Consider the following 16243-nt stretch of genomic DNA (forward strand, 5'->3'; position numbering starts at 1 on the left):
AATGTTAATATATAATAGTTCATCGTTTGGTTTTTTGAAAGGCTTATATGAATTTTCAGAGACGTTAAATGTGACATCAAGAAAATTCACAATTTTTAAATTTATGTTTATTTCGATTTGAAAGCCAATATTTTTTAAAATTTTTATAATATCTTTTCTAATTTTGTCGAGCTGTGGACCAGATTTTCTACGCATTACTATTAAACCATCATCGCAATAAAGGCCTAAATCTTTTATATTGATTATTTTACTTAACAAATCTAAAATATATAGTCCAACAAATTCACAAATTTCTGCTCCGTCATAACTGCCCATTGTTACATCAAAGCAGTCATGTATGTTTTTCTTTTTCCAAGTTTCCTTATTAAAATAAAGTAAGGTTTTTCTACAATGTTTTATTATACGGATTGTGTCATCATTGTATGAAAAAAAATGCATACTATGCCTACAAGAAAAATTTGAAATAATTACACACGCAAATCAAGAATGCTTTTTAAACAAAAGATCGGAATTAATTTCTAAATGTAGGCACGAAAATAAGTTTCTCCTAAAAAACTATAAAAATAAATGAGTTCAAATAATATTTACATTAACTACCCTTTTTAAAAAAAAAAACATTTTAAAAAAATAGCATAAGTAATCATTTCTAAAGAATTCTTTTTATAATAGTGTCAGCAAATTCCACAAATGTGTGAAAATTTACAGTAGTTAAGACATTTGCAACTTCCTGTAATTTAATTTTTGGTATAAATTGAAATTTTATTAATTTGATCATTCATTTCTGATGAATCTTTGTTGATGAAACACAATGTCAAATGGAAAAAATTTTTGTTAAGTGATTTTCTACTAATATAATATATAATTGCTCTGTTCTTTTAAGAACATTGAGCACTCTATTGTGTAGTATACTTTTTAAAGTTGTTTAAATATATATACATATGTATATGTCATCTAAGTTAACACTATTGTGATCGCATAAAGCGTAAAACTCTGAGTTATGTTTCAAATTTAATTGTATTTTATTATCATTCTTATATAATATATATTTGCTCTACTTTTGTATTGAGCACTGTCTACCGAAAAATTACTTTTTATATATATATATATATATATATATATATATATATATATATATATATATATATATATATATATATATATATATATATATATATATATATATATACTTAGTTCTATAGATTGTTGCATTTGGGAGTACAGAAGGAAAAAAATGATGCTTATGCCAACAAATATGTCATTTTTAATTACTTTTGACTTTCGTCCAACATTTGCGTGTTGTCAGAAAGTTAAAACCATTAATTTAATTACAAACTATTCGTTTTTTTTAAAAAACGCAAATTTAATTGACCAGAATGTTTTTTAAATATTCTGAATGTTTTTAAAAATATAAACAATGTTTTTATTTTTTTTAATAAAATGTTTTTATTTTTATTTATTTTTTATTGTAAATCATGCACAGAGTGTTGCTACATTTTCACCATTGCTGGATCATCAGGAAGAGTTCTCTTCCTAATGTTGAAGAAAAAAGTTAGATATGTGTTTTTTACTAATTTATTATTGCTCTGTTCTTTAAGAACATTGAGCACTCTATTTGTAAAACACACTAACATAATTTACATATATATATATATATATATATATATATATATATATATATATATATATATATATATATATATATATATATATATATATATATATATATATATATATATATATACACATAAATTAGTAAAAATACTTATCTAATTTTTGTCTTTTGTTTTTACTGATTTATTATTGCTCTGTTCTTTAAAAACATAAAGTACTCTATTTTTTTGAAGAAGTAAAAGTGTTTTTAGGACAACACTCTTTGTCTAAATCATACTCTTTCCAAAATAAGTTTAGATTATTATTCGTTTTGCAAGAATTTATGTTATCCTTAAACTTATGTTATCCAAAGATAAAAAAAACCAGCACAAATTATACATTTTGCTTCAGCCATTTTGACAATAAAATATAAGTTTTATATGATTGTGTTAAGAAATATTGACCATAATAGTGAATACTTTTTTACAACCATAATAGTATTTACTTTTTTGTACCAATTTAAATAGATGTAATCATAAAATGAGATAATTAATTTTAGATGTTTTAAAGTTAATTTAGATTTTAAAAATTATTTTAACACTTTACAAAACTCAATAATAATTAAACAAAAAAAAATTAAAATAAGCCAAAAATTACTCTGGCTGTCTCAGGAGAGCACAGTAAAGTGCTTTTTAGCTGATTGAAGTCCTTTTTGCTGACAAACGTCTTGGTAGAGCTCATACACTCCACTTATAGACAATTCACATTCAAAGTATTTCATTTCGGTACAAAAAATATATTGCAAATCTATAACAGGAATACTATTTATGTGTTCCCCCTTAATGGCATCTGGGACTGTATCTGGAACTTTCTTCTTGATTGACTTGCTTTTTTTATTAGGTGTGTTTGTATTTGTTTGAAAATGTTTTTTAAAAAAATGAAATTTTTTTATCAATTAATGCTTAGAGCATTGATGAGAATGCATTTAAGGTGGAAAAATCTGAGTACTGATGCCTGGATAAAACTTTATGTGTTTGTTTAGTTTCTTTTACAATAAGTTTTGTATTTCACTATAAAAGTGTGCTTTGAGGTCATTATTTAGTATACAAAAAATATTAAACAGTAACTCTTGTTGCTCTTAGGGGTCGTCCATAAAGTACGTACGCTCAGAGGGGGGAGGGGGGGGGGGTCTTCAAAAAGCGTACGAAAGCGTATGGGAGGGGGGGGGAGGGTTCAATTTAAAAGTACGTACTTCGATTTTCTAATTTATCACAATTAACCAGCTAATCAATAGAAAAGTTACATTCTGACTAAAGATTCTAGTTTCGGGATGGCGGAGGCCTGTGAACAAAAAGCCTTAAAACGCTTACCCCCAAAATGAGAGGGGTGTAAATTTTGCATGGTTATAACTTTTAGATTTGGAAAAAAATTTGGATGGCCTCCGCCATCCAAATTTTTTGCAAGGCCACCTCATTTGGCATATTAACAAACTTAAGTTTGCACGTTGTGTGAAAGTGTTCTATCATCAAAAATCAAAACATCAAAAAATCCTGAGGGGGCCCATGCACACATGCCCGCCCTTATATACTGGCCCTGAGTAAGACCTGAGGGCCGTGGTTGATGGGACGGAGTCACCCCAAAAAAAACGTGTCAATGGCGTCTCAAAGACCGCTAGGTTTTGCTAAAATAAAAAGCTTCTTAAAATAGCAAAAGGGCACAAAATTTGCTGTTGCTCCCTCCCACTGGGTTTTACCCTTTGTTTTCAATATTACTGATCTCACCTTAGACTCGTTTTTTACTTACTAAAGAGGGGTGCCTGAAAAAAACGTCCACCTTAAGTATAGTTTATTTACATTTGATTCGTTAAAAAAACAAAAAAAGTTTTTCCTAGATTTCACCGAGAATCGAACCTGGATCTCCGTGGTCTATTGCCGCCGCATAAACCTTTCGCCCAAATACACACTTACATTAGTGAATTTTAAATTTATTTAAATTATTATTTGCATATATACTTAAAGACGTTTTTAAAATGCGTAAGCAAAAAGCTTTGAGGTAGTATAAAGTATCTAAGGTACCCTCCGTCTTTTTTTTTTTAATTAAACTTTTTAATTAAGAAAAAAAAAAAAAGGAGGGATGGGGGGGATATTTGAGGGGGGGGGGTATTTGAGAAACGTACGTACTTTTAAGGGGGGGGGGACATAAAAGTACGCATGGCAACAGGGGGGAGGGGGGTCAAATTTCAAAATTTTTGGCGTACGTACTTTATGGACGACCCCTTATGGGAAATAACGGTGTCATTGAAATGTATATTTACTGCAGTCTTTTCCATTACAAACCTCCCTCTTTCTTATGATCATCTTACACTGGTGGTCAAAGAGACTGCCAGGTTTTATTTTGTGTCACTCAAATGAAACCTTTTTTGTTCAAGAGCATTTGTCTTGTAATAATAGAGAAGATTTTTTTAAATATCTGAACAAAGTGCTAAGAGTCATAATTGGGCTAAAAAAGTAAAATTGAAGGGGGTCTTAGCCTATTTAAGCATTTTAGATGCATGTTACAAAATTTATTCAATAGTATATGTTCTATAAAAATAGAAAAGAATGTTTTTATAATCAGAAAAAAATGATAAGGGTCACAAATGAGGGAAAAGGGTAAAATGGAGGAGGCCTTAACCTATTTAAGCATTTTAGATGCTCATTACAAAAAAATATATATAAATTAAATTTCAATTAATCAAAACAAAATTTAAAACGACAAAAGCATTTAAAAATATTTACAATATTTGTGTATATATGGTATATAGTCCAACAAAAATCAAATAATTTTTTATCCTGCTTTAGAGCATGTAAAAAGCATGCATGCAAAAGTTAATGCTAAATTAAACTCTTCTTCCATTAAAAGTAATTACATAGTTGCTCTCAATGTTAAGTATACATTTTTTACATGTTTAAATATATTTCATGAAGGTATAAAGTTAAAATAAAGTCTCCACACTGTTTAGCAAACTGTCTTGGGTAGATAGAAAAGAATCTTTTGAAAAACCTTTACATCTCAGTTTTTTTAACTTAGACCTGTAGTTCAGTGTATGAAAGACTTTAATAGAAAAAGATTCTTGTTTAAGTTAAACTCTTGCAACGGAGTATAAGTTAGCATTTGCTAAATTAAAAAACTTATCTAATTAAGACTCCTATCATGCAAGTTCTCCAAACAGTTTACAGTCAGTTTGCTGAACAGTGTGAAGGCTTCATTCTAAATTTTAACCTACATGGAATAAATTTAAACCTATATAGATTTAAAATGGGCTTAGACCCCTCAATTTAACCCTTAGCTCTATTTGCGACCCTTAACATTTTTTTCCAATTTTATAAACACTCTTTTCTATTTTTACAGAAGAAATACTTTTGAATAAATAAAAAAATTTTGTAACATGCATCTAAAATGCATAAATGGCCTAAAACCACCTCAATTTTACCCTTTTACTCCAATTATGACTCTTAGCACTTTGTTTAGATTTTAAAAAAACTCTTTTCTATTGTTACAAGACAAATACTCTTAATAAAAATGGCTTCATTTGAGTGACACAACATAAAACCAGTCTTTTTGGTCAACAACAACAACAATAAGAAGATATTTATTTTCCTTTTTAAATCATACAATAATATTATAACAATAATAAATATAATAATAATAATAATAAATTCATAACTCTATTGATTGTTTCAAGTAAAAATAATTGATTAATAAAAATTATATATATATATATATAATAATAATAATATAAAATAATATAATAATGAGTAAATTAATTATAAGTATTTAATAATAATAACTTAATGATTGATAAGGATGGTGTCACTCAAACAGAATTCTGATCAAAAGAGTGACGTCAGTTTTTAAATATAATATGATTAATAATAAGCATACACACATAGAACATAAACTAAGTAAACATTTAAAAATCATACTTTGATGATAATAATAAAAAAATAAACAAACAAGAAGTTAATGATAATAGTTGTAGTAATCATAATTAAAAAAATAAGTTAAATAAATTTTGAATATTCAGTGAAAATCATGTCAATAAGTTAGAATAAAACTGTTCTCAGAATTTTTTTAAATCAAGATTTAAATTAAGAAAAGACAATAAAGATGTTTACCATACTTCTGAGTTTTAAATGATGGTTCACTAAGTTTTCCATTATATATGTTTCTAGTAGAGTATGTATGTATTATTCTACTTTCTGTAAAAAAAAGTCTATTATAGGAGAGGAACCTCTTCTATAATAGAACCTAGAGGAACACCACACTCAACAGATTTATTAGTAGAATTATAACCATTAATACTTACAAATTGTTTTCGATCTGTAAGATAAGAGCAAAACCAGTCACTTACAATACCACGAATACCAAAGTGTTCTAATTTAGAAATCAAAATGTTATGATCAACGATATCAAAAGCTTTTTGTAAATCTATAAAAATACAACAAACAAAATGACCAGTGTCGAGAGCTTTCCTGATTTTTTCAGTTATAATTATCAATGCATGGCATTGATAATTATAACTGAAAAAACATTATCAGTAGAATGCTTTGAACAAAAACCAAATTGAAATTCATTTAAACAGTTAAAAAAGTTGAGAAAAAAGTATACTCTAGAATACATAAGTTTTTCAAGAAGTTTACTAATGCTATATAAAAAAGAAATAGGTTTGTAGTTAGTGCATAAAAGTTTAGAACCATTTTTAAATATTGGAATAACACAAGATAATTTTAAAACATTCGGAAAAGTTCCATTTATGAATGATATATTAAATAGTTGAGAAAGAATATTTGAAAATTCATAGTTAAAATCTATAAGAATATTTGTGGAATGCTGTTTGGACCTAATGATTTTTTTGGATTCAATTTAGATATAAGAGATAAAACTTTAGGAATATTTGTTGGAGATAAGAGTAGACTACATAAATTTAGATATTTAAGATATTTTGTATAGTTTATGTAAGACGAATGAATATCGGATTTAAGATTTTGTGCGACCTTTGTAAAAAAAGTGTTGAACTTTTAAGAGATAAGATTTGGTTCAGTTATATATGTTTCATTACCTAGTAAACAGTTGGGAGATGAGTGATTAGAGTTTTTGACATTGATTAAATAATTAATTCCTTTCCAAATTTTGTGAAGATTTTTTACATTTTCGGTAAAGTACTTTTTAAAACACATTTTTTTACTGAGCTTAATTAAGGTAATTCTCATGTATTTATACTGTTTGAAAGCAGTTTTAAATGAGTTTATGTTCCTAATATCTTTTGATCTTACCATTTATTTTTTTTAAAGATTGCATATTTGAATCAATTTTAAGATTCCCTTTGTAATACAAGGTTTAAATTGATGCTTGAAGTTCTTAATACTAATTTTTTTAAGTGGGGCATAGCAATTCAAAACCAAGGTTGTTTCAGAAATAAATGTTTGGAAGCAAGAGTTAACATCAATGTGCTCTATAAGATTATCCCAATTAATTTTTAATAAATCCGATTTGAAGTTTATTTTATTAAAATTTTTAAAATTTCTCCAATATAAATTGTGATTGCGATATAAATTGTAATTGGCCACCAGTGCTTATTCCTACTTTCACGCTTCTGATAATAAAATCAATAATAATAAAAATTAAAAGGAAAAATATAAATCTTAATAAAAAAAAATTCATAACTAAATTAATAATAATAGAAATAAAAATAATAACAATAATAACAATAATAATAACATGTTCTCATTATTGCAATAGACTAGCATCAAAAAAACAATAAAAAATTATAACATTTTTAATTACCTTATTAATTTTTTTCTGCGCCTTAAGCAATTGACTTCGAAAGCATTGTGCTCTTTTAACACTTTTTGGACACTTTGGCTTACCACTCAACAACAAAAGCATTAATATAAACAATGACAAAATAATATTAAACAGGCTAGAAACTAAAGAATACTTTGCAGATGCTTCCTGTTCCTGAACATTCAACAGGTGGCGTGATGAAAATTGAGTACCTAAATGAAATATTGTTTATTTTTTAAATGTAATACTTTTTTAACTTTTAAAATAAATTATTATCAAGAAAAAACACAAATTTTTTTTTATTGTATACCATCAATAGAAACATGATCATTTTCATAAAAAAGCTTCCATGGACTAATAAACAAGAAACTAAACATAAACATGCAGGTAACAAACTTTGCTCCATCTCTTGCACTTTGTCTTAAAAGTGGAGAAGCATAATGATCTTGATTAATTTCAGGGTCAATGATTTCGGTTTCGTTTTTTTTATTTTGAATTTGATTTATAACAGAAACATTAGATTCACTGCTAGATGTTGAGACTGATGTATTTGGTATGATGCCAACTTTACGTACTATAAAGTAAAATATAACAAGGTATAAAAAATGTACATACATACATATTCAATAGTATAACTATTTAGTGTTAGCAGATGAAAATTTTTTAGATGTCTAATTTTTTGCAGTTAATCTAAAAATTTTAAAAATTATTAAAATAAAATTTTTTTAGTAACTTGATTTAAAGTAGTTTCAGGGCTCTTAAAGGTTACGCATTACTAAACAAGATGTTGTGTGTATGATTTTTTCTCCAGATGTAATAAGTGGAGATGTCATTAAAAGAGAGGCCTCGAATTTATTTAAACATTTTTAAGTATTTTTAATGGTCCATCAACCTATAATCAAAATCTCATAAATTTATATTATACAGAACTTACATATAACAATTTAACTCTAGTGTTGCTTGCAGTCAAAACTTGAATATTAATTGGATTTACTGTTTATATAAGTTTTATACTATTGTGAGGAATATTATGTACTTAGTGGTAAAACCAAAAGCTCATTTTTGACCAAATCAAAGTTTACTAAATTTTTTTATAGGTAGATGATTTTAAAGCATTATTACAATAAAAGTTTTTATTTTTATCAGTGAGTTTTCTAATTTTTAAGTTTGTTTTTTTTTAGTTATAAGATGAAATTTCTTATTTTATTTTAAATTAATAAACAGGAAGGTAAACTTAGGGTGAGATAAGGTTGAGACAAGTGAGATAAGCTCAGGGAGGATAAGCTCAGGGTGATTTTAGCTCAGGTTTGCTTGTTTAGTACTTTGATTGGAATATTTAAGTGACATTTCTTAAGTGACTTTCTCATATACTGATAATCATAGCATAGTTGCATATCATAGGATTTTATCATAGGAATCATAGGATTTCAATTGGCTGTGCCTACTTGTGCTGCCTATAAATAAGTTCAAATTTACATAATCACCTTTAAAGAAGTTGCGATGATTAGAGAAATGCTGAAACGGGTTATTTTGAGTTGTATATTCCAATATTATACTTCGATGACCATGCATGATGATGCCAAGCATTATCCCTGGGGATATTTCAAACATTTGTTTTTTTGATTTAGTAAATATTAGATCGATTGTAGACAGTTCTTAGAGATTATCATGACATTTGATAGCATTTAATGGCATTTAAAAACATTTGTATATTTGTTTTTATAAAATTTAAAACATTTTTTATAAGAATCAAAAAACCAACACACACAAATTACCTATTATTATGGATACTTTAACACATTTTCTCAAGTCAGAAAAACCTAACTTATATATAAGATTTTAAAGTTTTTTGAAGTCAAAACAGGAGCTAGACAAAAGTAACTTCTGACCATTTTAAGCAACAAGAAATTTTTGGGGGTGAGACAAGATTTTGCAACAAGAAGTTACAAGAAATTTTTGGGGGTGAGACAAGATTTTGCAACAAGAAGTTACAAGAAATTTTTGGGGGTGAGACAAGATTTTGCAACAAGAAGCACTAGAGTTTTTTAAGCAAAACTTTGTTTGAAAGAAAATGGAAAAAATACACATATAGATAAAAATTTAGAGATAAAAACCAAAGAAATAAGAATGATAGAAAATAGAACACAGGATTTAGAGATAAGACACAAATTAAGATGCAAAAGAAAATTATATAAGTGGTCAGGAAAACGACAAGGGAAGTAGACTAGCTTGAAAAGAGATGACAAAGTACACAATTTACTACAGCAGTGTAGAAATACTACTACTGTTTGCAAAACAGAAAGTATTAAACATTAGGTTATTTTCGCATTAGGTGTGTTTAATCAAGTAAGACTGTTACACTATTTTTTTTATAAACTATGTAATGAGATTTACTCATACTAGAGCCAGACCACTAAGTATAATGGGCAAAGTTGCTGGAAACAATAATGGCAATTTTTACTTTATGAGGCCACTTAGATTAGAATAATTATTAGCAAGTCACATACTAAACAAAAATACTTATAAAAACTATTAAAAATGACTTACATTCATTAAAAAGAGTCATTAATTTTTCATTTTTTCGCTTTAATGCATTATTTTCCTTTTGAAGTCGCAAAAGTTCATCAATGGATGACTGTAAAATACCATTTTTTGTAGCCTTTAAAAAAAAGTAGTAAAAAAGTATTAAAAGCTAATGATTCTATTCATTTAGTTTGTGTTGTTTCTATATTAGACATAGGTTGCTAAATCAATAGTTTAGAAATTTAACTAAAAATAAATCCCTAGCCCAGAACAAATAATACCTTTGATTCTTCGCTGCAAGGTAGTAACTTTTTCAGCTCATTCAATGAATCAGTAATTTTCATCCTATATCGTTTCTCGATAACAACATGTTCAACTCTTGTTTTTTTTGCAGCAGGTGCTTTAACTTTTAGCGTATGGGCAGAATCGGGGGAATCTGGATTTAAGCGTTTAATTGGTATTTTGTCAGCAGGCTTGTCTACATTTGTAAACTGAGCAGAAAAAGGAACTACTTTTTCCAAATGTTTACCAGACAAGGCTCCAATATCACAATGATTTGAAAAAGCAGGCTAAATTTTTAAAATAATTAAATAAAAATAAAAATGACTATAACAATAACGTCACTAAAAATTCTTATTTTTTTATATATTTATACACATTTTATTTATTTGTACATTAATTATTTATATTGTTTTATTGTCATTATTTATTTTCACTTCTTTCTTGTAAACTTCTATTCTTTACAAATATACTTACCATTAAAGAATGTTTAGGTTGTGGCTTTTGCATTAGTAACATGGTGAGAGCAGATTTCGAATCTGGTTCTACGTTATTTTCAGTGGATACAGAGAATGATTGCTTTTGTTTATTGGGCTTGTTACAAGGAGATTTATTATTTTTTTGAATTTTGTCTTTTTTAAGATGCAATGCATTAACAAAATTGTTTTTTTTGTTTGTTAACATTTTGATGAGTTGACTCTCACTCTTGACATTAGTAATTACAGGTGGTGGAGGTGAAACTTGTGGTGGTGGAGGTGAAACTTGTTGCAACTGTTGTGGAAGCTGTTGCTGCTGATTATGATAATTAATATCCTTATGATGCATAAATAACTGCTGCTGGACTTGATGCAGTTGAACTGCTTGTTTCATTGTATCTTCTTGTAAAGCTTTTGACTGCATTATTAACATGTTTTGGTTAAGATTCTGTTGTTGCATTTGTTTGATTTGTTGCTGATATAAAGCTTGAGTAACTTGTTCTTGTATATATTTATCAAGCAGTTCCTTTTGAAATAATAAATTATTTCCAGAGAAAATATTCTCATTATACTCTGGATTAGTTTTTGAATGACAAGATTCCTTATAATTTTGATCAGTAGAATTCGGAGAGAGTTGCTGTGGAGAATCTGGCAATGACAAATCAACAGAATTTGACACGCCACTATCGATACTTCCAGACCCAGGAGAGTATTGGTAGGGAAAGGAGGAAGAGCTTTGAGAGAGACTTAAGTTATCCAGACTGCTGTTACTTACATCGTGATTTAAATCACAATTTAGTGAGAAAACATCATCAATAAAAAAATCATCATTGAGACTGGGGTCTAACTGGCTGCAATGAAAGTCTTGACTACCCACAAGATCAAAGTCTATTTGCAAATGATCTAAAATATAATATTAAAATATCTAATTTTATTAATTGTTTACTTTTTATAAAAAATATACTTTTTTATATTATCATTTTTTGCATAACAAAAAAACCTTTTTTTCTTAACTTTATATATAAATTTACTGTGCTAAAAATTTTTTTGTGCAATTCATTTTTATTACTGATTTGTATCAAATCAGTAAAAAAAAAATTTTAATTGCATTGAGTAAAAAAAAAACACAATATAAATACAAAAGAACTACCCATCATATCAAGAATCAAGGGCTCAATAATTACAAAAAAAACTGATAAATGTAAATTAAAAATAATAAATGTTTTGCTTATTCTCAAAAATTGTGTTGTAAGCTTGTGTAATGTGTTTGTTGAAGTACCTTTAAATGTTATTCATTTGTTTATTTCACTCTGTTAAACTTTAAAAGAGCACTCATATTACTTAATAGTAACTATTCAGTCGTCATTGCAAGGCTTGAACATTTCAGCAACCATTCAGACAATACATCCAAGCATGCGCTGGAAGCAACAAGATTCTTCTGCAATTTTTTTTCTTTTTTCAAATTCTACCAAAAAAACTTTTTTTGCAAATTTAATATTTTAAATTGGAAAGTCTGTACACATATACAATATTTAAAGATGCTAATACTGTACTACAAGATATGAATTTTAGATTATGAATATAAGATTATTAAAAACTTTACTCCTTAACCACAAAATTTAAACCCCTATGGTCTTTATTTAACAGGGCTCCTTTTCCTTTCTAAAAATCTTGGTTTTAATCAGTGTTATAGGGTTGAAAATCATGAAAATACTACCAAAAATGTATTAGACACAAAAAAACCATTGTCACCACTTAAGCGTGTTTTTTTTATTTGTGGAATCTTATCTTTTCCATAATTTACTAGACTTACTTGTTTTAATTTAAATTGGGCTGTATAATCTTCGAATCTTAGTGTTAATCTTACTACACTTCCAACTATCAGTATTTAGAGATAACAGACTTTTGATAAAATCTGACATGTTGGACTTTTCCATAAGTCCTTATGTGTATTTGGGAAAGTTTTATTAACTGGTGAATTATTTCTTTCTTATTGCAATATTTAAATCATCTTTGATGGATATAATATATAGTTTAACCGGTAATGATGAAGATTTTTAGAATTGAATTAGGGATAGAAATAAAAAGTATCCATCATGAACTTTCAAAAATTTTGTAAAGATGTTCTATTCGACCTAGTTTCTACACATATGTAAAAGATCAAGTCGATTTTGAATTCATTAGTTTAACAAAAAATTGTTTAAAAAAGTTATTAAACTTAGAATATAAAGCTTTAACAAATTAACTGAGCCATTAAAATGTTGGTTTCAGTAATGAAATCAACTTTTGAGTTTTTAATGATTTTATTCTTTTTTAATTTATGTATTAGTAAATTATTTTTATTTTATTTTTATTTTATTGATTATACATTCCGTAAATTTTAATTTGCTTTTATGGAATTTTTATTTTAAATGCACCTTGCTGTATATGTACATATTTTATATATGCCATATATAAAATCGAGTAATATTTTATTATGCAATATTTCTCCACATTATTTCCTTTCACTTCTATTGCATTTTGCATATTCATTACATTCAAAACGAACAAAACCTATAATGCATAGTAATCCAATATATTTCTTAAGCAAATTTTTATAGCAAATAATTTACTTTTACAATACATAGGTCTCCATAATCAATACTAAAATTTTTATCCAATCAGACTAAATTCTTTCAAAAAGCTTTTAATATAGTTATGAACAACAAAGGCTACACCTGGAATCTTTGTATATTATTATATTTAAACCTTTTATACATCTGCTTTAAAATGTATATGGGATTTGTTTGTCAATTGATATTCATAAACGTCACTTAAGAGCTTTTTTTTTTTTTTAACAATATTTCTAACATAAAAAAAATACATTTTAATATAAATATCACATTACCATTTAAGTATCCCTACCCGTATTATAAATGCTAACCCATTTGCTTTTAAAAAATCAATTAAAAATTGTTTTTTTTCATTACATTTTGGGAAAAAACAAACAAATATAAATACAAAAAAAAACTACCCATCATATTTTCTTGAAGAAATTCAGGTTTCTTTCCTTTTAAAAAACTGTCCATTATTTCAATACGCACTATTCTAATTTGTTCTAATTGTTAAATATTGTACTGCATGTCAAACAACATACAGCAACTAAAAAAGAATATAAAAACAACTTTGAAATAAATTATACATGTTTAAATTGTATTTTATATATTTTTATATATTTTTAAACGATATCTAAAGCTACTTTGTACGTTTTGGTTATTTTTAAAACATAAAATTTGTCATAGATTATAAATCAATTTTTATGTTTCATTTATTTTGAGCTTACTTCAATATTACTGATTTTTATTTTTATTATCAAAAGCAAAAAATAATAGCGTAGATTGATTTTACTAAAAACTTTGATATCTACGCTACAATAACTCGAAAATGAGAGTTTTCAAGTTATATCAAAAAACAGATTTCGCTCTTATATCGTAACTGATGTAATCAAAAATATCTCTTTAAATTTTTCTACAGGCTGTAGATGTACTTTTACTGCAGTGTTATCAAGGGTTAATTTAATAAGGTTGTTGTTTACTGAGTTATAACATAAAATTATCAAGTGTAATAGGCACCATTTTGAATTTAAATAGTTTTGATTTAAGTTTAATTAAGTTTGTGCGAATTCTTCCGAACCTAATTTTTGAAATATAAATATCTCAAAAATTAATTTAACTACCTATCATAAACACAGTATATGTATTTATATCTTTTGGATTAATACTTAACCATCGATTTTTAAAAATATAAAGAAATCTTGGTGTATATCAAATTTTAGTCTATCTTATATCGCCCCTAATTTCGTGCGTCAAATTAACTCACCGGTCCTCATTGACATCACTGCATTTCATTATTATTATTATATTTTTTTTTTTATACTCGATAAGAGCTGGATACAGTGCCGTTAAGTTAAGAGTTTTATTTACAATAGTTTAAAATAAACCGATCCTTCTTCGGCTCCTCGAGTTGTTGTTATTGTATTTTTGTTTTGTTTTGTTTTCTTAATATTACGTTGTTGTTTTTTTTGTTATTTTGTAATTCTCTCTCAGCTTGCTCAACTATTATTCAGTATCTGATGGCCAGTTACAACAAATCGTCTCTGACCGAGAGTGGATTTCATTATGAGTTTTCCCCTCGGCTCGATCTACAAATAGGTCGTTAAAGGCTGGAGGAAAATCTCTAGTTATAATAGAACGAAGTTCAGCTACATGCTTTTCACTTCTATCTTTTAGTGAGTATAGTTTTAATTTAGTAAGAAGAGGGGCTGAATCTTATCATCGAATCTTACTCAACAAAGTAAATCACGCTAGTTTTGTGATGTACTTAGTCGTTACGTCACTGTACTTATTTAGACTTGCGTCGGAATAAACCCGAAGACATCTTATAACCATTACAACCTTTATTCTCTAATCTTAATTAGACATCACACAGATTCTAATAGTTGCTGCGGTCAGATACTGCTGGTTTATTTTAACATAAACTGTTCGTTACTATAAAAAGTTTTTTCAAAGTAGATAAAATTTTCTATATGAACGAAATCATGTTTAGTTAGCTAAACTAATCTCGTATAAGTATCTATATAGTATCTATATAGCTAATATATCTATAATAACATATAATTTATTCATATATATAAATATATTACTATATACCTATATAACTATCTATATATCTCTATAGCTTATATAAGTGATTATATAAATGATAGTGATTATATAAATGATATCTTTTAACTTATGTTAAAGCTAAATCTGTATAACAGCTAAAGCTTTTATACTCGTATAACAGCTAAATCTAAAAATCTCAAACACTCATTGATAACATCTTTATGAACTTCTACTCTTCTCATCATCTCTCTGGTAACATAACTATTTCTATCTCAGATCACATGGCGCAACTTGTCTGTGTTCCTGGCACATCCAGCCAACCAAATAAAGTTAAAATTTCTGGACGATGTTTTAAAACTCTAACAAATTTGCAAGATGTAAAAACATTAATACTAATATTTTTTTAAACTTACCTCTAACATAATCTCCAAACCTCTTAGCATTATGATAAATTAATCTTTTAAAAGTCGCAAATTCCCTGAAGTTTTTAAAGTAGCTAAAGTCATTCCAATTTATAAAAAAGGCTCCTTACTAAACTTTTCTAACTATGGACCCATTTCCCTTCTTTCCAACCCTAGCAAACTTTTTGAGAAGGCTATGCATAACAGGCTATACAAGTTTCTAGAAAAATTTAAATGCTTGTACCAACATCAGCAAAAAACTTTTGATACTGTGGATCACTCCATCCATCTCACAAAATTGGAATACTATGGAATCAGAGGCATCCCACTAAAATGATTTACTCCTCTTTACAAACTCTGCTAAATATATATCGTGCTATTTTTGGGTCCCATCTAAGATATGCATGTCAAGTATGGGGAAAATCCCATAAACAAATCATTTTAAGGTTATCCAATCTCCAAAATAAAGCCATGAAACAAATATATTTTCAGCACAATAACTTTA

At 27.0% G+C, this 16243-nt stretch overlaps 1 protein-coding gene across 1 annotated transcript in view; it reads right to left on the bottom strand.

Annotated features, from left to right (window-relative positions):
• LOC100200726 (uncharacterized) overlaps positions 1-13837 on the bottom strand; it is a 30688-nt gene extending 16851 nt beyond the window's left edge. Inside the window, exons 1-6 of the mRNA XM_065816411.1 lie at positions 13708-13837; positions 10696-11597; positions 10221-10508; positions 9964-10075; positions 7727-7990; positions 7417-7628 (exon numbers count right to left, since the gene is read on the bottom strand). Coding sequence (XP_065672483.1) covers positions 7417-7628; positions 7727-7990; positions 9964-10075; positions 10221-10508; positions 10696-11597; positions 13708-13762 — 1833 coding nt within the window. The 5' untranslated portion in view covers positions 13763-13837. The remainder of the gene's footprint in view (positions 1-7416; positions 7629-7726; positions 7991-9963; positions 10076-10220; positions 10509-10695; positions 11598-13707) is intronic.
• Positions 13838-16243: the final 2406 nt, after the last annotated feature.

The sequence above is a fragment of the Hydra vulgaris genome, chromosome 13, assembly GCF_038396675.1.
Source record: "Hydra vulgaris chromosome 13, alternate assembly HydraT2T_AEP".
Classification (NCBI taxonomy): domain Eukaryota; kingdom Metazoa; phylum Cnidaria; class Hydrozoa; order Anthoathecata; family Hydridae; genus Hydra; species Hydra vulgaris.